The following is a 25245-nucleotide window of genomic DNA, read 5'->3' as shown; positions in this document are numbered from 1 at the left end:
AAGAAGACAAGGAAGAGGACAAGGAAGAGGAGGGAGAGGATGACAAGGAGGGTAAGGAGGAGGAGGAAGAGGAGGATGACAAGAAGGAGGATGAGGAGGAGGAAGAGGAGAAGAAGAAGGAGGAGGAGGAGAAAGAAGAAGGAGAACGGTGATCTCTAATGAGATTCAGGGCACCATGGTTGACCATGTGCTCAACCATGGTTTGAGCATGAGTGAGGCTGGCCAGAGGGTCCACCCAAATCTCAGCCGCTTCACAGTTGCTGCCCTCATTAGAACCTTTAGAATGGAGAACAGGTATGAATTATGTTTGCCTTGTGTACTGAAATACTGCATATCAATAGAATACAGTGTGCTCACTGTATTTGTATTTTACAAGACTGAAAGAGAACCACACCGTGGAGGAAGAACATGCACTTTCACAGCCGAACAGGAGACTGACATTGTGAAAATGGTTCGTGAAAACTATACTATCACACTCCGGCAGATACAAACCAGAATTCTGGCTGACCATGCCACATTCAGAAACATCCAGACCATCAGCCTCTCTACACTGGACCGTGTTCTCCGCAGGAATGCCATGCGGATGAAACAAGTGTACAGGGTCCTATTTGACCGGAACACAGACCACATCAAGGAGTTACGGCAAGAGTTTGTGCTTGTAAGTCCCATACATTCAGCACTGACACATTCATGTATTGTACCTGTAATCCAATATTGTTCCTTTTCTACACTGTGTCACTGTAGCCCACTGTGTTGACCCATCTGTGTCCATACTATAACTTGCATTATCATGCTGTCTGTTCCAGCGGATCCAGGAGCATGACACAGCTAATGAGATATATGAATACATATTCATTGATGAGGTTGGATTCAACCTGGTGAAGAGGGTGCGCCGGGGGAGAAATGTCATTGGCCAGCGCGCCATTGTTGAGGTCTCCGGCCAGCATGATGGGAACATCACTTTGTGTGCTGCAATGGGTTGAGCAGGCCCGTTGACAGTACTTTACTGTTCAGAAATAAAACTTTTTTTACCACGTGTGCTGTTTTATGTTTGACTATGAAAAAATTAGGCCTACACTGAGAAATTTTACAAAAGTTCAAATTGTCATTCATATGGTGTGTTCCATTTCTAGAATTGTGTTTTCATTTTGCACTACTGTGTGCTGTGAATGCTTGGTAGTGTGCAGCAAATTCCTATTGTGTGTACTGTTATGAATGGTATGTGTGTGTGTCATTTGAAAATATGGCTGTGTGTACCAAATGAGAACACAAGTTGCATTTTGTGAACAGGTAAGAGATTTGATGGCAAAGAGTCATCTAGCAAAGGGAGTGTCAGGTTTAGCATTTTGTGTGTAAGGTTTTCAGTTTTGTGTGTGCAGTTTTGAGAAAGCCGTTATTGTTTTGAGAAACGTGTGTTAACAATTGTGAAAAACTGTAATAGAAACTGTTGACTTAAACACTTATTGTGTATTTGAAATAAAAAATAATAACAATAAAATAATAAAAAAATATATTATTCAGCATATTTTCTGTCATTACTAATGTTGTCAGGTGGCACAACTGATAATCGTCAGGTGGTGCGACCATGTAAAATATTAAATTCAACCAATTAATAATAGGTCAAAGTGAACAAATGGTTGATATATATGATGTGAATAGGTATTGTACTGAATGCATTCATTTGTAGAATAATTTTTTGGTCTTTAAATGTGAATATCGGATGCTAAAGATACTAAATACCGGGCCACTAGAATGCAATGATCTTAAATTGTTATAAATACAAAACACCAACTCAAAATTATAGTGTGTTAGGGACTATAGACATTCTAATGGATACTTGTGAAAAAAAATAACTTAAAATAAATAGTCGGAAAATAAATATATATTAACAAATATTTCGTTGCGCCACCTGACATATTTTGGGTAGTGAAGTAAAAAATACAGGAAAAAAAGGAATTTAACCACTTTGAAATGTTATTTAAATAACAAAAGTTGCTTAAACACACTGCACACTGCTAGGGAGTCAGGTGGCTGAGCGGTAAGGGAGTCTGACGGTTACCGGTTCGATTCCCGGCCATGACAAAGACTAAAAACAATATTTTGTGATAATGTTCGCCATACGTAACGCTAGCCGCAATGCTAATTTCCGCTTTGTTAAACACTATTGATTTATGCTAAAACCGAAGTTCAATGTGAGTTAGCCTATAAATAGCCTACAGCAGGGGTACTCAATTAGAAACCCAAAAGGTCCACTAACCAAATTTCCATTCAGTCCAGGGTCCGGAACAATTATGGTTTATTTTTCTGGCCCTTACCTCAGAGTTCTGGGGGTAATTTTGTTCAAAGTGTCCATGCTTTGTGTCATAGTGACCATAGCCGCGGGAACATAGGATATTTTATCAGGGGGGTGCTGCTGGGGGGGGGGGTTCTTAATGTTGCGGGGCGTAGGGATGGACTGGGAGTAAAAATAGGTCATGCACATTCTGTTTGATGTGATGCTAGTTCGTGAGAATGCTAGGATACTTAATGCGAGCGCGCGTAGCACGCAAGATCATTTTTTTGCCTTTGTTTGAGCACAAAATAGTTTTTTGAGCTTTATGTAAAATGAACATAGCCGTTTTTCAATTGGTAAAACCTTGTCTAGTGAAGGTGATGTCTTTTTGTCTCTTGATTTTTCAGCCCCACCCTTACGTTTCTTAGCCTGGTTTTCCATTGTTATTCTTCTCCCGGTGCTCCTGATGGCCAGTCCGCTACTGCGGGACTGGGCTGTGCCGCGGTGGTGAATTTTCAAGTCATATCATTGGAAATTCTCGTGCTGTCAGGGGGTACTACAGCACTCCTAGTTCCCACGGCCATGATATTGACGTTTCACATTAGCTACCACTATTGACAAGGGCAACCGTCTCATTAACCACATTGGTTTTGTGCGCCCCACCGGCAGCACAAATGCATACTTGTCTGAAATTAGGTATTTTGGGAATCAACTTTTCGCCGGGTTTAGACCACGCCATGTTTTTCGCTAAGGAAGAAACAGGTACTGTTAGCAAATCGATTAGCCTGCGTTGTTGCGAATGACACACAACCTGACCCACAGAGGTAGCAACCAACTTTCAGTGAGTGAGTTGTCATGGTGATTACAGTTATTAAAGCTCCTGATTGGACCTTTGTATTGGACAAGTAAGATAGAAACCACATTTAGTTGGAACAAAAAGATGTGCCGGTTAAAATGGAAACGTTCCGTCAAAATGAATTAATTCCATAATAATATATCGGTTATAGGTCCGGGTCCGGATAGGGAACCGCCTGGGTCCGGACTCGGACCGCGGTCCGCCAATTAGTGACCCCTGGCCTACAGTATCCTCCGACCACCGGTGGTGCTAATACCTCGGATACACATGAAAAGAGGGGCCTGAGGAGAGAGTTCCGGCTTCAGGGGCCTGAGGAAAGAGTTCCGGTTTAGAGGGGCCTGAGGAGGGAGCGCTGCAGTTGGACCCTATTGGAACATTTCGGCGTGGTCTTTGAAACATAAGCACTCAATCTCAAACTTACTCTCTCACCCACATTCACACAAGTTAGATTTTTGGGGTAGAACTTTTGAACTGTTTTGAAATACCGGATTCTCTATTGGAGCAAATGTAACGTAAAAAGTTAATGTTACTATTATAAACACTATTAATGTGTATGTGGCCTCTATACATTTAGTCATTTAGCAGACGCTCTTGTCCAGAGCTACTTACATACATTCCATTCCCCCGAGGCAAGTAGGGTGAAGTGCCTTGCCCAAAGACACGTCATTGAGCATGGCTGGGAATCAAACCGGCAACCTTTTGATTAACAGCCCGATTCCCTAAACGCTCAGCCATCTGACTCCCTCTTATATCTATGGTCGAAGGCTCTTGATTCAGTGGTTGGAGTTTGCATGAATAACTGCCTAATACATAATTTTGTATAGCATTTAGGATTAACAATCAAATGATTGATTACTTAGAAAATAGTTGCTTTAACCCTTGTGTTATCTTCGGGTCATTCTGACCCATCAGTGACCCACCATCGTATTGCGACAACTTTACCGCATACAAAAACAAAGTGAAGCATTTTCTTTTAACCGTTGGGCTGTCTCAGACCCCCCACATTGCGAAGGTTTAAAGAAAATTATTAGTTGTTGTTATTATTAATTGTTATTGTTAGTTTTATTATTATTAGGAAAAAATAATGAGGTACCATTGGATTCCCTGGATCAAGACAAGTTCAACGCACCCTATGACGTCAATTTCCGGTTATATAGATTTTCCGGCATTTCTGGTTGTATCAAAAACCTTTGAAAGCCTACTCCTCCTACAATTGTTGTCATATCTTCTTCAAAATGACCAGAGATGATCTTCAGACCAAGCCTCACAAAAGTTATCCCGTGGCGTTTTGATTTTCTAAACCGTTTGTCCGGCACAGCCAATCAAAATCAGCAAAAACGCAACCAAACAGGAAGTTGGGTCAAATCTCAGCAAATTTTTTAGATATCAACACGTAACTTGGTATGTCACAAGGAAGACACTACAACATGTTACCATGTGCAAAGGCTCTTTCATATCTCCAAAAATGATATAAAGCAAATCGAATTTATCGCTAACGCTAAAATAATGCTTTACACATCCGCCAGTCAAAAACTGATACTTTGATTCAATCACAAGTTCATATGAAGACTCTTGAGAATGTTTAGTACACAAATCTGAGGAAAAGTTGACTGTAACATGAAAAGTCGATTTGTGGTGAATATTTGAAACATGCATGCTTGGCTAATTGCTAACGAAATTTCCAATGTAATGTCTCCATCTGCTCCTCAGCGCGCGCGCTCCACATTCTCACACACTCAGCCTTTCCGTTGACACACGCGCAAGCTTGGCGAGACGCATACACAACATTTCAGGCAATTGTGGGCTGACCAATATGGAAGCAAATCGTTACCAAAATTCTAATGCAAATGCATTTCCAGAAATGCATTTGCTTTTTAAGAATGTGGCTGCATTATTTGACTCATAAATGAAATTAGTAATCAATCATCCTATTTGCATTTTAATTTTCTTCTTCAAGAGTGCTCAATCTTTCACTTAATTAAGAACGTGGCTGCAAAATCGTGACCACAATTCAAATTCAAATGCATTTCCAGAAATGCATTTTCATTTTAAGAACGTGGCTGCAAAATCGTGACCACACTCTGCGCAGCAGAGTGACGTCAATAGCCGCTCTTCTTCAGCTCCCTGCTGACCGAGCTACCCATCTTGTTCGGTAGGGGGCGGTGTGCACATCTGCATTGCATTACATTGCAAATGTGCCGGGAAATTGATTGAATTGCCGGGTCTTTAGAGCAGCGTTCCCCAACCGGTGCCCACCAGTCCGCGGTGGGTCATTTCGTACCGGGCCGCACAAAAAAGAATTAATAACAGTATTTCCTTTTAATTGATTTTCAGAGTCTGAAAGACGTTTTATTCTGAAAAATGACCTGATTCTCTCCTTCTCCGGGGGCCTTTTCCCCTGAGCAAAAAATTTGGGGCGCTCCCTCAAATTGTGCAAACACTGTTAGAATTAGCTGAGCAGGTAGAATCTAATAATACATCTGAGTCTGATGCCCTTGACCGAGTAGAACAAGTCATAGAGAGCTTGTCTGCATACTCTGCCGTCACAGATTTACACATTAATAGTAGCTCTGCCACTGTTTTAGTCATTGTTTGACATCAAGTTGCTCAGTCTGTGATGCGTCCTCTAAAGACCCGGCAATCAATTTCCCGGCACATTTGCAATGTAATGCAATGCAGATGTGCACACCGCCCCCTACCGAACAAGATGGGTAGCTCGGTCAGGAGGGAGCTGAAGAAGAGCGGCTACTGATGTCACTCTGCTGCGCCGCTCAGAATGCTTTTTCGTTCATTTTGCATTTCTGCGAATGCATTTGAATTTGAATTGTGGTCACGATTTTGCAGCCACATTCTTAAAATGAAAATGCATTTCTGGAAATGCATTTGAATTTGAATTGTGGTCACGATTTTGCAGCCACGTTCTTGAAAATGAAAATGCATTTCTGGAAATGCATTTGAATTTGAATTGTGGTCCCGATTTTGCATCCACGTTCTTAAAATGAAAATGCATTTCTGGAAATGCATTTTAATTTTCAAATTTTACATTTCAAATTGAATTTTGGTATCTATTTGCTGGGGAATGTTTTGAAAATGAAATCTCAAATGTCCATTTCTTTTTCATTTTAATTAAGTGAAAGATTGAGCACTCTTGAAGAAGAAAATTAAAATGCAAATAGGATGATTGATTACTAATTTAATTTATGAGTCAAATAATGCAGCCACATTCTTAAAATGCAAATGCATTTCTGGAAATGTATTTTCATTTGAATTTTGGTAACGATTTGCTTCCATAGACCAAGCCCCCACTCATTCCTTGGCTTGAAGTGAAGGCCCTTGTGGATCTTGATGGTAATGCATTTTAGAAAAAGTTCTCCAAATCCTGAAACATTGATAGTATAGGCCATGAGTAACTACCACACCACAAATGACCCAGCATTACCCATACGTGGCGCTACGGCCACGCCCCAATTGTCCATTTTCAAAGTGATGGCATTTCCACCCCATCAGTCTAAAACGTCGGAAACTATACATGCCTTATTTATAATGGGAAACTATACAGTGGTGACCCATACAGTCCACCATGTACGGTGAACATTTTGAAAACTTACAAATATCTTCTTATGAACCATGACTCCAATTGACTAAAAATGTGGTTTGATGTGTAGGCCACATGTAGTTATGCTTGTTTGCGACCACAATAGCTATAGGATGACTATGTGACTAAATGACTAAATGTAAATGACTAAATGTATAGGAATAAGAGTGCTCTGAGTTGGTGCATGTCAGTTTAGGCAGAGGTAGCCTTTTAAACCTCTACAGCCATGCCCCAATTTGCCTATATTCAAAGTGATGCCATTTGCATCCCATTTGTCCCAAATTCTGAAATTCATTAGATATGCCTTATTTCTCATGAGGAACAAAAAAGCCTCAAGAACCAATAACGGCCGCCATATTGGATTTGTCTGTATAATAAAGTTTTTTTGCTACTCCTCATTCAATTCTGGTCCAAACTTCCCCAGAAATGGCCCACATCATCGTCAGAGCAACCCTCACTCATGTATTCAACAGATTTTCGATTTTCACAACCGTTTGTCTGGTACAGCTCCTCAGCGCGCGCGCGCTCCACATTCTGACACACTCAGCCTTTCCCTTGACACACGCGCAAGCTTGACGAGACGCAAACACAACATTTCAGGAGAGTGTGGGAATAGTGTGGGGCTGACCAAGCCCCCACTCATTGCTTGGTCTTTAGCAAAGGCCCATGTGGATCTTGATGGTATTGCATTTCCGATTTTGTATGCAATGGTAAAAACTTCTCAAAACCCTAAAACATTGATAGTATAGGCCAAGAGTAACTACCACACCACAAATGGCCCAATATCACCCATAGTTGACGCTACAGGCCACGCCCTGATGCACAAAGATACAAGGCTTTCTGGAATGGGTAGGCTCACCATAGACCCTGAAGCCGACGCCAAGTGCCGCCAAGCGGTGCCATTTGAGTTTCAGCCAAAGCCAGATAATATTTTGAGCCACCATCTGATATTTTTTGGCTGAGCCAGCTGAAATTATTTGCATCAGACAATAATTATATCTATCACATAGAGACATACACACACGAAAAATAAATTATAAACTAAATCATTTTTGCACACCGGATTTGCCACAGTCTCGTGCTCATTGCTATGATACACAGGATTCACAGTGAATTGATGACCAATTAAAATTGCGCGTTTTCCGATAGTGATGATCATAGACATAGACACTATGCATTTTTCTCTCACGCTGAAGGCCGATATATGCTTCTGCGTTTTTCGAAAAACAGACACATGGGAACGCCCTCGTCTCCGTGGAACACCCTCTACGAGCTCTCCGTCGGCCCTCGGACAGCCTCGGAAACCTTGACGTGCACCTCCTGAATTTTCTAACTGTCCGTTGTAATTTCGGAGAGCTACGGAGACCCCCTTGGCTGTGATTGGTCAGTATTAAGAACCGCTTGCGTCAGGGGCAGGGGCGGGGTTGCCGTGATAAACAGGACAAACAGAATCCTTTGACCGCCATTGCCAAGTTTTTAGAATTCATATTTCAGCGAAACAGTAAATCAGCATCTGAATTAAAATGTGACGAGAAATGGGCAGTGTAGTTGCTGAAAATGTGCATATTTTATTGATGAAACGGCTAATTTGTAAATTTGCTCCGACTTCTCGATAACCTAGGTAAATAAACACTCGACGACGACTTACAAAAAAGTTGCGCCACCTACTCTTCTGGCGGTGAATTGTTTTCAGCACCCACAGCCTACGGAGAACCACAAACGAAGTCTATCCGTCCGTATCCGTGCGCCCGCCCATCCGTAAACGGAGACGCAGAAGCATATTTCGGCCTTGAGCTGAAATGTCGGAAACAACTAGAAAAGGTAATTGTGTTGTTTTCACATACTTTCCTAATTTCTACATTGGATACTCAGACTTTTGTTAGATCTTCAGTTTTTGGAAGTAAGAATGCCGTTTTGTCAGGACTAGAATGCCGTTTGTCGTTGTGTCAGGACTAGTGTTTTATTGATATTTTTGTACTATTTTAGAACTTGGAAATATTGAGATCTAGTAAATCAATATAACATACACATCTGTAGACATGAAGTGGCAGCTACAGCCATTTGTAGCTATTAACATTTTGGCGGCTGCAGCAGCCATTTAGGTTTTGGCTGAGCTGGCTAGCCAGCCAATAACTTCATCAGCCAGCCATTACTCTCAAAACAAATGGCTTTGGTGTTTAGCTCACCAAGCCACCTCCCTTCACTCCTTGGCTTGAAATAAAAGCCCTTGTGGATCCTGATGGTATTGCATTTCAGATTTGGTATCCCATTGGTAAGTCTACAGCATGGAGTTTTCTATACAGTGACAATTTGTGAAGAATATACATTTTTCAATGGTTCGCAATGTTAGGAGGAATCCGCCATTGCTGCTTGCAGCTATATTTTTTTTGTTTTTGTATTGGGTAAAATTGGGTACACAACAATGGTTCATTATGAACCTTTGGGTCATGTGACCCGAAGGCAGCACAAGGGTTAAATAAGTCAGTATCTTCTTATGAATGACTTCTCATTGAGTCAGTGTTGCTGATGTAGGCCCTTCATTATCAAACACCAAGGAACTAAATTAGATTACAATTATGAGTCAATAACAAAATGCTAGTTAAACATTAAACTGTTTGTTACTTTAAAACTAACCTTCATCTGGGTGATCACAGGGATATTTGATTGGTCAACTGATTGCATATGACAGATTCACTGCATGACTTGTAAGCAGAGAAACGTTGTTGCTATCAAACATTGTTTACTTAATCAACTGAATTAGTGTACTGGTGAAGCAATAGATACGTAGGTTTGTCAAGGGATTTAATACTTGTACAAGTATTTGTAGTATTTTAAAATACTAAAATACAGTAGTTCATTTTGATACATGTTGTGGCTGCTGTATTTTGTAGTTTATTTTGATACACTTACAATTAAGGTATTTGGTATTTTGTTTTAAAATACATGTTGATGTATCTTTGCCCATCCCTGCCCACAGGGCTGTGTCCTGTTATCCATCCTCTTCTCCATACACAGAAACGGAATGACTTGCAATAGCAACAGATCGAGATCTTAAAAATACTTTGACACTGAGATTGACCACCACCTGTCTTTCACACAACACAGAGATGGGGTCTACAAGAAGGCCCAACAGTGCATGATTCTACTGCGAAAGCTGAAATGTTTTAATTTGAGAAGACATTTTAACAGCAGTACACCTGGCACTCATCGAATCAGTTTTCACATTCAGCATCCTGGTAGAACTTCCCCAGAAAAAAACTCAATCAAGCAGGTAACCAAAAATCCCCAGTACCACTCAAACCCAATTCTCAAACCTTTACAGTCACGTAGTAAAACGAAAGGCAGACTCCATCACTTAAAGATCCTTCACACCCCCTTCACCACTCCTTTGAGCTACTCCCAGAATGTGACGCAATATTTTTTTATTGGAATTTTGTGATTGAACTTTATGGGTCATCACATCACACTGTGATTAGAAAAAAAAAAGCAAGCTATTGAAACAAAAGTATTTTGAGCAATATACTGCATGAGATAAACAAGCTGTTTATAGTTAGCATGTGTGTGCGACGGAGTGGCTGTGGTTGCAGGGTTAGAATTGGTCATGAGTATAATTGCATTACAATTTGGTATGTTTTGGTACAGCTTCATCCTTTTCAGTCAGTGGATTAATCTGGGTTATTTTTCTATCATAATTCAGTCCTGCTAAACTACAAAGATACATCTGTATCCAACTGTTTCATACACTGCTCAGTAGAACTTGTTTGGAAAAAGCCGTTGACTTCTAGTTCTTGATTTACAATACTGCCTTATGCTGTATACACACACACACACACACACACACACTGTACACCACTTTGGATAAAAGCAGTGTGAACCTTTGTATTACTTAATATTGCCAATTGTGAAATTGTGTAAGACGTGTTCCATGACCAAGTTATGGCTGGGTAGTTTTGGATTCAGTGAAAAACAAACCAAAAAGTGCACATTAAGCAAACCAAATGTATGTGTAATGTGTTACTCAAATGATGTATATATAATTATACATAACACATAACAGAAAATCATTACATTTTGTTAGCATAATTTGAAAGATATTTCACACTGGCTTGGATCTGAGAAGGTATCAGACACATGCCATGTACGGTCTAAACCCACTTTAGCAGTGTTAGGATGTTAAGAGATATAATGTAATAACAAACCTTGGTTGAAGAATTAGGTTTTACAAGCTAATGTCTAGTTAAATTCAGTATTATCAAAATCAAAGGACGATATTAAAAACTATTCTAGGATAAAGGCACAATCATCATCATCATCATCATCATCATCATCATCATCATCATCATATGACGGGCAATAACTAATCATTGTTAAACCAATGAGAACAGACGGTACTTGATTTCAAACTTGCCAGTGTATACAGTGTATCTTGGCAGAGATCATTAAGTCACAAATTTGGTAAAAGCAGGACATTGTAATTGGCTAAACAAAAGCTCTAATTTTGCAAAGCTGACCTAAAACAAATTTCAGTTGGTGAAAAAATATAGTTTTTTAGCCAACCCACTGTGGGTGAACCCTCTGCCAGGAATGTAGGGCTCCCATTGGGACAATTAAAGAATTTCCAAAGCTATTAGATGGATCAACATTATATCAAACAAATGGTAAATACATTTGAAAACTGACCACTACAAGACCCTCATTTGATTTATATCAAACAAAGCAGCATCCCCCTTCAAATGAGGGTCTTGCTTCCTGTTTATAAGTCGTAGTAGTCCAGGTGAGCTCCGGAAGGGAAGTTGTCCTCCAGGAGCACCTTCATGAGCTTGGCGCAGGACTCTTCACAAGTCAGGAGTTGACCTTGAGAGTGCATGACTGCAAAGGACTGCCTCACATTGGAGTCGGCTGTGTTGGCTCTGGCCTCCACCTGCATATCTGTGTCCAGGGGACCTGATGAGCCGGGTGACAGGACATAATTGATCATTCACAATTAGGCATGGGCCGGTATCAGATTTTGACGGTATGATAACCTTGAGAAAAAATACCACGGTTTCACGGTATTGCGATTACAGCTCTGAAATATTTTTGTTGAACACAATATATTTTATTTTTAAGCAACATATGATATAGTTTGAACAGCAGTAAACAAGTCAAGTTGAATAGTTAAATTCTTAGTTTTAGTTTTTTACAATGCATAAATATAGCTGCAAGCAGCAATTAAGGTAGCCTGGCTCTGCCCTCCTACGTACTTTTCAATTTTGCTTCTGTACTAGGTCTGGGAATTTGGCACATAAGTCGATTTCTCAAATCAACTTTTTGTAGGGACAATCAGCGAACAGCGGGCGTGGTTGAGAACGATGGGAACCCTAGCGATTGGTTATGGCAGATCAGAGTGGCTCTAAACCCTCTGTACAAATGAAATGTACGAGGGTCTGGTTAGGACCAGGCTACAATTAAGGGGCCAATTGAGGGAAATTGAATAGCTAAGGGATGATTTGATTACATGTTCATGAAAATAGGAGCAACGGCGAACGAGGAGTTCAAAAAAGTAGGTTTTTATTAACTGTTCAGAAGATATAAGCAAAAAAAAGTATTTATTCGCATTACATGACCAGTAGGTGGCGCTGTGCCGAAACTGTGCAACGACCAGCACATCATGCTTTGGCGTGCTATTTGTCAAAATCGTTTGCGCGTTATTCTTTAACGGTTTGACTTATCAATAAAATGTTTACAATAAAATGTTTACACTGTTGGTGACAGTATCTCATATGGAATCGCGATTCAAACAGTACCATCTGCTTAAAAATATGCCCCCAAAAACGTAAATAAGCTTGACATTTATTTACAGGGGTCTTGCAGGTTTCATCAAGTCAAATTTAAGACCTTTTTAAGACATTTTAAGAACATAAAGATTGAAATTTAAGACCTACACGACGCATTACCCCCAAAAATATTCAAATCAAAGACATTCTGAAAAAAACATTTTATTTCAATGAATACAGTCATTGAAAATGCATAAATGTAATTTACAGATAAAACGATCACATTAGTAATTTTTGAATATTTTTTTGGAAAAGTTTGCAGCGAGCCTTGTACCTGGAGCTGGGTATACCGCTTGTATCCAACAGCGGAAATCGCTGTGATCTAGCCATGTCTCGTTGAAAGTACACTGTCCCATTTTCCACACGTAGCCGAACTTTAACAAACTCTGAGGAAGCGCAGACGTATTTCGCGTGCAGGTATTGCATTTATAACAGGATTTGTAGTTTTATCACCGTGTACATACCAACACCAATATCCCCCAGAAAGAACTACAACACAGCGAACCAACGTTCTGAGGGCAGCGTTCTGCTGGTTTCGTTTTGTAGAGCTCCGCTTTGTAGGCTGCGACTCAATACTTTTTTGCTACTTTGTCATAACTTTCTGCGGCCAGCGGTTCTGGAAATGAACGAGGGTAAAACCTTTTTTAGACCTGACTAAATGAAATTTAAGACCTCGGATGAAAATATGGCAGTTTTAAGGCCTTAAATTTCAAGTTCCGAATTTTAGACTTTTTAAGACCCCGCGGGAACCCTGTATTTAGGGAGAAATCGCTCATTCAAAAAAAGTTAACTGGTAGCGATCATTGTCAGTAACAACGTAAAATGCGACTGGTCAGCTCCTGCGATTCCCACACAGAAGTGTAGTAGTTAGCTAGCTCTACTATTTACCGGGGCTAGGTCTGAATCTATGAGCTAAACGGAACACAGCTGCCAGTTGATGGTATATGCAGGTAGTCAGCTAGTCAGCTAGTGCTAAATAGCCTAAGTATTTAGCTGGTCGGCTCGATGACGCTGGGTGAGTAGGGCTCGTGAGACTGCTCACCAAAGAACGAAGGTGAACCAAGTAGCCTCAACTTTCCTAGACTTTTAGTTACGGTACTAATGCTGAGGGCTCGCTGATATCGCTGTCTTACTAGAACCCGTATCTTTGCATCGTTGCTAACATGTGATGACGTTAAACTGTGAAACGGAACATTCGCGTGAATACAAGCAACTCAACTGGGACCAAGTCTTTTAAGGGGTGGGAAAATTAATAATAACAAAGAGAGGGTACAATTTCTGGGGAAATTGTAGGGTGTGCTTGCGTCGGTTGCAGATGGGTCAGTCCCCTTAAAGGTGACATGACATGCTGTTTTTGGATGCTTTAATATAGGCCTTAGTGGTCCCCTAATACTGTATCAGAAGTCTCTTTCCTGAAACTCAGCCTTGGTGCAGAATTACAGCCACTACTAGCAGTCCCACAAGGAGCTTTCCTCAGAACGCGCTGTTTTGGTGTCTGTAGCTTTAAATGCTAATGAGGAGCGGAGGGGCGGCACCATGCGCTAATGTTTACAATGGATGTATCGCAATGGCTGTAGCCCCGTTGCTGTAAGATGCCTCGAATTTGCCCATTCTCATCTGATAACCCTGGTTTGCAGAGGTACACACTCAGTCATTTCAATGAGGGGAAAGGCAGATATCGCGCGCGCCATAACACCAACAGCAGAACGGTTATCCAAATAACAAAGAAGTGTACAACACTCACGTTACAGCATGTGTATTCACACACATACTTGATGCTATCTACCTTTACATTAGCGACAGTAACTCAGCTGTTAGCTGCCTAGCTAATGTTACAGCCACATTCTAAGGGTAGCAAGCTAGGTAACCATATAAGTTACAGTAAAGCTACAAAATGATATAGCGTTAGTTGACTTACTTGTCCGAGGTTAGTAGCTGGATGAAGGAGAGTTAGTACTGATCCAGAATTAAATTTCAGCAAGGCCAGTTTTTATTAGCTCAAGTTGAGGAAACAGTTGTGGCTGAAGTGTTTGGCAGAAGTTGTGTAGGCGCATTTCCAGAGAAAATAAAATTAAGACACTGGGTCTTCATAATATTGTTTTCCTTTGTACATCCAAACTGAGCAAATGTAATGCTTCGTTCGTTTGCAAGCCATGATGTCTCTCGAGGATAAAAACACTTGCACGGTCGTAGCTCAGTTTCTTATGGGCGGGCCAGATTCTCTGGGCGGGTAAAGCAGAGAGAGGGGAGGTAACCTTCCTCCTTGTGACGTAACAAAGAAGATATTTTCAAACAGAGCAATTGAGCTTTCATTTTCTGAAAGGCGGAGAAGAACACCCAGGGCTTGGTTTACACCGATCGAAAATTCTAGCCACTGGGGGACCAAAGGCAGGCTAGGGGAACTCATATTAATGTTGAATAACATCATAAAGTGAAGTTTTCATGTCATATCACCTTTACATTTTTCCCTTCTAGTGATATTTTCAAGCATTTAGCCTACTCATATTGCATAATTCATTAAGAACCCCATTTGAAACAAGCTATCGTAACAACGTTGTCACCGGCAGTATTTCAGATGGAATCGCTATTAAAACGGTACAATCTGCGAACTGAAAATATGCCCGCAAAAACGTAAATAATCTTGACGTTTATTTAGGGGGAAATGGCTAAAGCGCCGGAAATGAGAATGTTTCTTTTGACATAAAGTTTGGCATTGAAGACAGTGATGCACCACACAAGCTTGAGTTTAAATACATTATTTAATGTGACATTACTTACTGTACATGCAAGTCTTGATTTGCGTAAGTGCTACACCGCGATACAATACGATACTCACTGTGCAACAGCACTAGCCTGGTCCTAACCAGACTCTCGTACATTGCATTTGTACATCGAGTCTGGGCTCAATCCATTGACAAGCGTTAACTTCCTTCAAGTTTAAACTATTGGATCTGCCCAGAGCCAGTCTGGATCTGCCATAACCAGCCAACTCCTTCACGACAAACGGAGCTAGCTGGAAAATCAAACGAACCCCGTGGGGATAAAAGATTGTTCTTGCTCCGGCTTTAACTTCTGGATATTTGGAAGCGTTGCCACAATGGACCGAAGGGCTTCGCTCGCATCTTTGTCCGCCGCCATTACGGAACTACAACACAAACTAGCGCTCGACATCAAGTCATCGTTGTACATTTGTATTTTTTGTAATATCTGTATTTTTGTATTTTTATATTGTAATTTACGGCAACTTATATTTTATCTTATTGTATATTTAATTATATTCTAATCCAACTTAGTACTGCTAGTTTATGTACCCTTAGTATAGATAGTCCACATATTTAAATTTTAGGTATATGTTTATTGTATGAACCTTCCTGCCAAAGCAAATTCCTTGTCTGTGCAAACTTTCATGGCGAATAAATCCCATTCTGATTCTGATTGTTCTCAGCCACTCCCTCTGTTCGCTGATTGGACAGGTAAAAAGTTAACCGGAGAAATCTGACTTAGGTACCTCAAGCCTAGACGCAGTACAGAAGAAAAATCTAAATTGAGCGTAAGTACGTAGGAGGGCAGAGCCAGGCTAAGGCTAATCTGCTCTTCCCCAGAAAATATTTTTCTATGGCTCTGGTGTAACATAGGCTAACGTGAACCTAGCTGATGCTAGCTTGTTAAATATCCATGTTATCTGCCTCAGTCGATAGCATGCCAATAGTACTATTAAACGTTTATTTCACCCCAAGATAGCCACATACGTCTTGCCGACGTATACAACATACGTCGGGCCGACACCGTATGGACATCGTTTGCTAATTGGCAAAACGTCACCGAGACGTCGGCATCTGATCGAAACTGACCTCCAGACGATGTCTGGACATGAATCAAAACTGCACCAACCGGCCGTTCTACAGATATTTCCTCTTAACTATAGCTCTACATTTATTTATTTAGTTTGGATCTCTCAGACAGCAAATACTTCACTATCCATAACCAATCTGAAATGTCACTTAGCAAATGAACATATAGCCTAGAACATCAACTTTGATAAGAATATGTGAGACAATGTAAAACAATATGCTTGACCACAAAAAAAGGGCTATTAGCAGTAGCTAGCTACTTGATTCAACCTGGATTGTCTGTGTGTGGGTATTATAATGAAGAGACACAATTCAAGTTAATGATCTTTTATTATCAGACTGGATGTTGATGCCATCAAGCTCTTAAAAAAACTCCAACACAGAAAAGAGAGAACAACGTAACAGAGAAACATACAGCTTTGCCTACAGTTCCGCGTCTTCCATTGGTCTCCGCCACCCTCTGACTCTGTCTTGACTCCTTGGTTACAGTAGCTAACTGCCGAAATTAGAAGAAAAAAAATCCGACATAGGCTAATACATTCTGGTTTAACACTGATAGTTTATGTGTATGTAGGCCTAGGTTACTTATTACAATACAACGCTTTGACATAACATGTATATGTTTATTTTGCTCTATTAGCTACATTTTTGTAAAATATCTGACCAGTGTGTCGAGAGCTAGCCTAGCCGGTTGGGTTCCCTTTGCGCTAGCTCTGTAGCTTAGAGTTCACTCAAACCTAGCTCATTAACTTTACACATTGTTGTAGGCAGTGGTGTAGTGGTAAAATTAGAGGTGGGTAAACTATGAATTTTATTATTTATTTATTATTATGTTTCATTAGGCCTATTTAGATGGAACTGGTAAGGTTGGCTTGTACCTGTATCATCGTATTTGAAAGCACATTATTAATAGTAGGCTATCCGATAGCGTTTGTCCCTGTCTTAATGCGATGTTGTGCGAACCAAAACAACGTTTACAAACGTGAATTGATCTTTGCGGGCATCTGTGGGAGTGGGAGTACTCGATGGTCTCTTCAAAAAACCGGTTGATATCCATGTTTTATTAATCCATTCCGAACAGGGCCCCGTTCGTCGTAAGGGTTGAAGCTAAGTTAATCAATTGTCCCTTTAGCCCGTTAACATTAGCGAGATGAGTGAGAATAGCAAATATCGGTTCGTCAACGGCTGATCCGCATCCAAATCATGTGGTTAATTTCAATCAGGCTAAACTTATCAGGGAAATTGCACGTGCACGTCCTACTTCAAAAGGCAGGAAAGGTCGATCACCAAAACCGTGATTTTCTAACGGTATGATGGCGGAAAATACGAAAGAGAGAGCGGTGATAGGCTATTCTCGCCATCCGAGCAAACTATTATAATGAGTCTCTATAAAACAATAAGCGTATATTATCATGGCTAAGTCAAACACCGCCACCGCTGCCAGAGCAAGACAAGCAGCTTGGCAAAAAATTGCCAATAAGCTAAATGCAAAGGTTTTGGGGAAATGTATAGGCTCATTTTAAGTGCCTCATTACCCCAATCAATCAGATCACATTTCTTTAAATGTGCCTGCTGGTATAGGCTTAATGGAAATTAATAATCGAATGAGATCTTGCTAGCGAAAATAATGATCTCAACTCTTCTCAGAATAAGTAGGCTAGATAAAAACAAGGCCAAAGAGTATCTAATTGATACGAATTCATAGACAATTATGAGGATATACTGCGCTTATATCATGTAGGCCTACTATATATGTGCATGTAGGCCTATGTGTAAATCCCTCTTTGATTTAATTGACTGGGACATGGCCAGGGAATATGATGAATTGATTCATCAGCTGGTTAAGCGCCAAGTACACTTTTCTTACAGCAACGCATGCTGCGGCTTTGCCAATGTTTTCTGCATCGCCTATACTGTATAAAAATGTAGCCTATAGCCTACCTGACGCAAAAAACCTCAAGGCTATGCAGTCTGAAGAACAGTTAAAGTTTCAAGTAGCTTTATTGTCAATTTCTTCACATGTCATGACATAAAAAGGAATCGATATGACGTTTCCCACTCTCCCACAGTGAAACATATAAAAAGCACAGGCACAACAGATAAGACAAGACATTTCGTAAAACATAGCGTTACATATTCACATACAGCAGCATAACCTCATAATAAAGCATAAAGCTTGCTGCGGCGTGTGATATTTGCAATGTACGGCCCGAGAAGGTCTTGCAAATAAATGAGTCCTTGTCGGCTGAATCGATATCGCTCAAACAAGAACTCATCCGTGTGAAATAAAGGATCTTGGCAATCGCGAAGAACTCTTGGTATGGAAAGCTAATCGAACTAAAATATAACTCCTTGGTCAACTGGGTCTCTCAAAAAGGGAGCTGCCATGTTATTTTTCGGGGGTGTGGCAAGCTTATCCAGCTACACTTACGTTAGCCTGCTCTGGAGCACGTTAGTGCTAATTGATATGTTACTATGGTGATTTATCGAAAGTTGCTTCCACGAACCAAAAAGAGGGGCGTTTTTTATCTTAGCCTGAAAATTAGCTCGCTAAACTGCTTAGCGAGCTACGACTAATACCCCCCAGGTAGGCTAATCCACAACGTGTATGTGTTTACATAGTTCGTGGATCCTGATTGGTGTCGCCGCCGCAATGCATTGATTGGAGGGTCACCGACCATATACAGCGCAGATGAAATTATTCAGACTACAGCGTTTATATGTTCAACAATATGAAATGTAGTCTTTGGTGTTTTAAAATTACACCAAATTTATTTTGGATTATTCCAAAGGCAGAATACGAGGCGCAGGGAACTTAGATGTGCTTAAACTCGGATAAACGCTATTTCCGAATTTCGGGAGGTGCGTAAACGGCGTTTACGTGCGTTTAGCCTCCACTACATCCCTGGTTGTAGGCATAGGCAACAAGCGAACATACTTATCGCAAAACGTTTTGATATTTTTTGAGATAAATGACGGTTTAAAAAGTGAGCGCCTCTGACTCGCGAGTCTCTGGCTCGAGATATGCTTGCAATACAACACGGAATGAGCATAATGGCCCATGCCTATTCACAATTGAATTCCAACTCTACAGTACTTATCCAGATTAACCTGATACTGGATATAATCACTTCATGGTCAACTATGTTTTTAAATAATAATTAAAGAGTAAATGAGTTAACATTGATAATTGCAATCTCTGAGGCTTAAAGCCTGCTGTACATCACGTATATCTCTCAGCTAAATATGACAGAAGCCTACCTGGGGCGTAGTTGAGCACCCTCAGATCCGGCTCCTCCTCCGCCAGCACTCGAAACATCATGTCTCTGGCAGCCTTGCCCGTGCAGTAGAGCACCCACGAGGGGATGGGCTGCAGGGCGCACAGGGAGCTGATGTTGACAACGCTACGTCGCAGGCTCGGGCTTTTTGGAAACGCCTGCAGCACCCCAGCTGTGAGGCTCAGGGCAGAGCTGATGTTGAAGGACAGATAGGAGTCCACTTCTGCTATGTTGGTGAAGGTCTGGGCATAGCGAGATACATTACCTAAAGAGGCTGGGGTGGGAAAAAGAGACGAAAGAAGATGTAGTAGATATGGAATGAAATAGAGGAGAGGTTTATGGCATCAGATTTAAGTCAAAAGCACACAGAAAATGTGGCAGATATGAAGTTTTCGCTCACAAAATACAAGTACTCACGCACAAATTCAACAACCGAAAGTTGTACAGACAGCTGGGAGTGAGCGCCTGACACGCTCTCATAGGTTAATCATAAGAGGGTCAGTGCCTCCATAGGTTTCTACCCAAAATTGACAAAAAGTGTCTTAGACTTCATGCATTGAAGCAGTGCATGCCGGCTCAGCAAGCACATCTTATCAAGAGCAACTGCAAAGCCGCCACCCCTCGCTCCTCGGCTTGAGGCAAAGGCCCCTGTGGATGTTGGTGGTATTGCATTTCCGATTAGGTACCCGGCTCGTCCGGTCGATTTTAGTCTATTAACTCAAGTTAACATATCCAAGACTATCTCCCCCAATCATTTTTTTCTCTATTCTAGAACCTGACTCATACTACTAGCCTTTTCATAGAATCATTTTATGCTCGCGGGTATGAACAAGGAACGAGCACAAAAGGGAACATTAGCCGATCGCTGATTTCCTGCAGCTGACTGAGCACAGGGAGAAAGGTCTTGATAATCTACAGTGGCCCTGCTGTGGTAACACTATTTTGATGGTCCATCTGTTGACACACTATAGGTTATCAGTAACTTTATCAGTAACTACTCAGTAGCATGTCAACAATGTATCCGTTTACATTCAACAAAACTGTTTCAACAGATATGTAGTTATGCAATCAACAAACTGTCTGTAGACTGTCAGGTGCATTTCAAGTGTTGATCTACAGATTTTGCTGAAAGTGTCTGTTGACTTTCCAGGTTTTTTAACCAATATTCAATTAATTGTCAGTTAACTGATACGTTTACCATCTGTTGATAATGTATTGATTCTCAACTAATGATAATGTGCTTCTCTTCTTGATTATTTACAAACTATTGATAGGCATTCTCCACTAAATGTTTGTAGATGTGTTTTAGGACCATCCAAATAAAGTGAAAAAACGTTGGGTGCAGTCAAATACCTATTAACCATCAACAGAACACATTAACCATTTGTACATAAAGAGGAAAGTTTAGCAAACTGATCACTAACACTGGTTAGTGATCAGTTTTAGTTAGTTATTAGTTTTAGTTAGTCACAATTTGATACCAGGCTATAAAGTACAGTACAACAAATTATAGGCAGTAGGGGTGGAACGGTACACGTATTCGTACCGAACCGTACGGTACGGGCGTCACGGTTCGGTGCATGAAATTACACAGAGAATACACGGTATAAAAATAAATAAAACTTGCGTGCAATTTAATTAATGTAATGCGGAAATACTGTTAGATATTCGTGTTCTTTAGGGACATCTAATCTGTAGCTCCCTGGTTGTAGGCATAGGCAATAAGCAACTTACTTATCGCAAAACGTTTTGATATTTTTCTACTTCCATTTACTTACCTAACAACGAATAATACTGCTCCTTTTACGTGAAGATAAATGACGGTTTAAAAAGTGAGCGCCTCTGACTCGCGAGTCTCTGGCTCGAGATATGCTTGCAATACAAAACGGAATGAGCATAATGGAACATTCTTCCTGAAACAGTCAGTGATGAGCCGACGTATCTGCGATGCTTGAAATAGAGCACAGAGATGAGAAGAAATCCCATCATTTGCCGATGCTTATCCGACGTTATGAATAGAACACAACGTTTCGATCTTAAGCCGACGTCGGCAAGATGTATGTGTGCTATCTGGGCCAGTGCTAAACACGCTATCTCTCTTAACTTGTAGCAACGGAAGGGTTACTTTCTCCACTGTGTAAAACCTGAGGGATTCCTGCACTTTCCATCTTTGACGAGACATAAACAGCTAATACCTCAGCAACAGTATAACGGAAAATTAGAGAGAGGTATTGAAACCGTTACTTTTTCAAACCGCGGCATACCTTGAAACCGGTAACCGGCCCATGCCTATTCACAATTGTAGAATAAGCAGTGCTTTTACTGTCCGTTCACTGCGGACGACAAGTGAAAAACTCACTTGCGCACTTCAATCCTGTATCCTTCAACAATTTGAAATATTACTGGACATTTGCGCAGCTAACGTCATCACATCAGCTACATTGTAAGTGTAATCCCGCAAAATTCAAGTCAAAATGAAAGCAGCGGTGTCTGCCGATATCAAAGTTAAGGAATTTCACCAAGCTCGATTTTATTCAAAAAATTGTCATTAGGTAATCTGGCTTTCATAACTCAGTGACTAGCCTCTTACTGACATCACCGCACGTCACTGGTTGTGGGGTGAGTGGAAATACATCTAACATGCAAAAAAATAACTGACGCAATCAGAATTTACATGTCATGTTCAATGCGCACGTATTCACTCAGAGGAACCTGGTTTGTTTTGCTTTTCCCTCCGTTGTACCGAACTCGTACCGAACCGTGATGTCTGGATGTTGCGGTATGAACCGAACCGTGACTTCAGTGTACTGTTCCACCCCTAACAGGCAGCAAATGAAAGAAATTTTTATTTTTACAACTTTTGGTCAGGTTGTCAATACCTGACCAAAAATAAAACATAAATACAATCACCACACTGGAAACGTTTCTTTTTTGTACAGTTACAGTAACAATTTACAGAAGAACAGAACATACTACCCTATACTGAGGCTAACATCAACTGTTAGAATCACCCCCGAAGTTCATGAACTTGAAGCTTGTTACAAGCATTTTGTCATTTAGCAGACGCTCTTATCCAGAGCGACTTACAGTAAGTACAGGGACATTCCCCCGAGGCAATTAGGGTGAAGTGGAATCAAACAGGCAATCTTCTGATTACTAGCCAGATTCCCTAGCCGCTCAGCCACCTGACTCCTTGACATCCCATTTTACAGTAAAGGGGATGATCTATTTGTTGCTTTTCATCTTGATTACTTTTTCTGCTAATTCATCAACTATTTACAACTTTTGTGTCATAAATATCGTATCCCCCCTCCGTGCTTTTGCTCGGGTGAAATGAGTGGTTCCCTGCACACTGCCACCCTTGCTAGGCGAGGAGCGTTGTGTCGAATGGAACACGCATACCTGCTCAAATATATTTTGTTGATACTGAAAAAAGAGTTAGGTAGAAATATTGGTTCACATGCAAGTAACAAGGACTGCTTAAAAAAAAAATTACGCTTACCATCTCGCGCGATGAGGTTTTACAAATCAAACTGTAGTGCTTGTTGAATTTGTAATTTAGTCACGTGTCAACTATGCTCGGGGGATGTGAACCATAGTGCTCCAGAGTCATCTCTGTGACTTGTGATATCGTCATACAATAAAATAAAAGTGCGCGCGATTTCAATTTTTGGGTTGTCCGGTAGGCTATAGCCTAAGTAGGACCAACGGTTGCTGCTAGGTTGGTCTGCCTGGTCTATGGCTTCACTGGAGAGAAAACTGTTGAGAAAGGTAAATGTTAAAGAAACCAAAAATCAATTCAAAGCTGTTGTTTAACTACAGTATTTGACATTACTGTATGTATGAATTTAATAAATATTCATCCAAAGTCAAAAGCATTTTTAAGTCAATGGTCAAAGTCTTTGTCAGACATCTAGCATGACAGAAAGCAAAGAAGAAAATGAGACAACTAATCTATAAAAGTTTATAATCCAATAATCCATAAGAAAAATTGTCAAGATGATATAGGGTCAAGATATTATTTTGTAGTTGTAGTGAGGTCAGCCAGACCACACAAAGCCAACATCTTGTCACACCTGTAGAGTCTGATTCGACCCCATCAGACAAACCTAATCAGCCCTCTTGACATCCTCAATATGTTGATTACCCACCAAATGCCGATGCAAAGGAACCATGGAGTTGGGAGGGGACCTCCCCAATCTTCATGTGAGGCCCTCCTGCTGGCTTTCAAGCTTCAAAGGGCCTGCTTGAGATGACAAGTCTCCAGCAACCATGTGTGCTCTTAGCTGTGGCGGCAATTTGAACAAAGAACATACCTTGATCAGAACGTTTGAGGAAAGTTCTTCAAGACTTCAATTTTACCACAAGAGTAGAAGGTGGAGAATTATAAGAGGGATATTTGTGTAATGTTTGTTACTTTGTTTTAATGTTGTGTTTACTGAAATCTTGGTTCTAGTAACTACTCCTTCTTCCTGAAAGATAACCAAGTCATTCTTGGTATCTACACAAAGCTAACGTAATAAAACAATCATTCAACTATATTTTGTAACTGTACCAAGATGTCCAGAACAATATTTGACCAGCCTATGAACCAACCAGAGACCAGTTCACACCTTTGGTAGGTGTGAAGGAAGGAGGGGGAGTTGAGAACCCAGCTTCATCCAATCAACTTCTGACTCTAGACAGGTCCTCCTAACTCTGAACTGTATAAAACTCTGAGATGACAATCGATCTCTGACTCCAGCGAAACCAACCATGGAGTGAACGCCATCAGGATTGGCGTTCAAAAGGACGTCGCCAAGCTTCTCCTGGGATTCAACATTATAGTGATTGCAACATTACCTGAAAGATTCAACAGAATAACCAAAAACACAATTCTAATTGCGACCTGACTGAGATCCCGCAGACTCAGTCTCATGATACTGCAGCGCAGCCGCGCTTTGACCTCAGATTCTTCCAATGGGCCTTGAACGCGAACCGCCCTCAACCTCATTGATCAACTCTGATCAAACGTAACTGCACCACCTCCAGCTGAACCTCACCAAAACAGAACTCCTCATCATCCCGGCCAAACCCTCCATCTCCCACGATCTCTCAATCACCCTGGGATCGGCGACGGTGACCCCTTCATCCTCTGCCAGGAACCTCGGGGTGACCATGGATGACGAGCTCTCCCTCACGGCCCACATTGCTGTGGTCTCCCAGTCGTGTAGATTCACCCTCTACAACATCCGGAAGATCAGGAGATACCTGTCTGAGCATTCCACCCAGCTGCTAGTCCAAGCACTTGTCCTCTCAAAGTTGGACTACTGCAACTCGCTGCTTGCCGGTCTCCCAGCATGCGCAACCCGCCTTCTCCAAAGGATTCAGAACGCGGCGGCCCGTCTGGTCTTCAATCTACCCAGACGCTCCCATGTTACCCCGCTCCTCATCTCCCTCCACTGGCTTCCCATCACAGCCCGTATCAGATTCAAGACACTGGTACTGACCTTCCGAGCGGTGAACGGGACAGCACCCGACTACATCAAGTCTCTCCTCCAGCCTTACACCCCCACCCGCCACCTACGGTCTTCTTCT

At 41.2% G+C, this 25245-nt stretch overlaps 1 protein-coding gene across 2 annotated transcripts in view; it reads right to left on the bottom strand.

Moving 5' to 3' along the window:
- The window catches only part of LOC136956031 (sepiapterin reductase-like), a 61621-nt gene that overhangs the window by 18577 nt on the left and 17799 nt on the right, over positions 1-25245 (bottom strand). Inside the window, exons 2-3 of one of the 2 annotated variants that reach the window (XM_067249844.1) lie at positions 19652-19942; positions 9757-11667 (exon numbers count right to left, since the gene is read on the bottom strand). In XM_067249844.1, coding sequence (XP_067105945.1) covers positions 11477-11667; positions 19652-19942 — 482 coding nt within the window. In that variant the 3' untranslated portion in view covers positions 9757-11476. Of the gene's footprint in view, positions 1-9756; positions 11668-19651; positions 19943-25245 lie in introns of those variants that run through there. The other variant, XM_067249843.1, reaches the window with a different exon arrangement.

This window comes from Osmerus mordax, chromosome 14, assembly GCF_038355195.1.
Source record: "Osmerus mordax isolate fOsmMor3 chromosome 14, fOsmMor3.pri, whole genome shotgun sequence".
Lineage (NCBI taxonomy): Eukaryota > Metazoa > Chordata > Actinopteri > Osmeriformes > Osmeridae > Osmerus > Osmerus mordax.
This window is presented reverse-complemented; position numbering and strand designations above follow the sequence as displayed.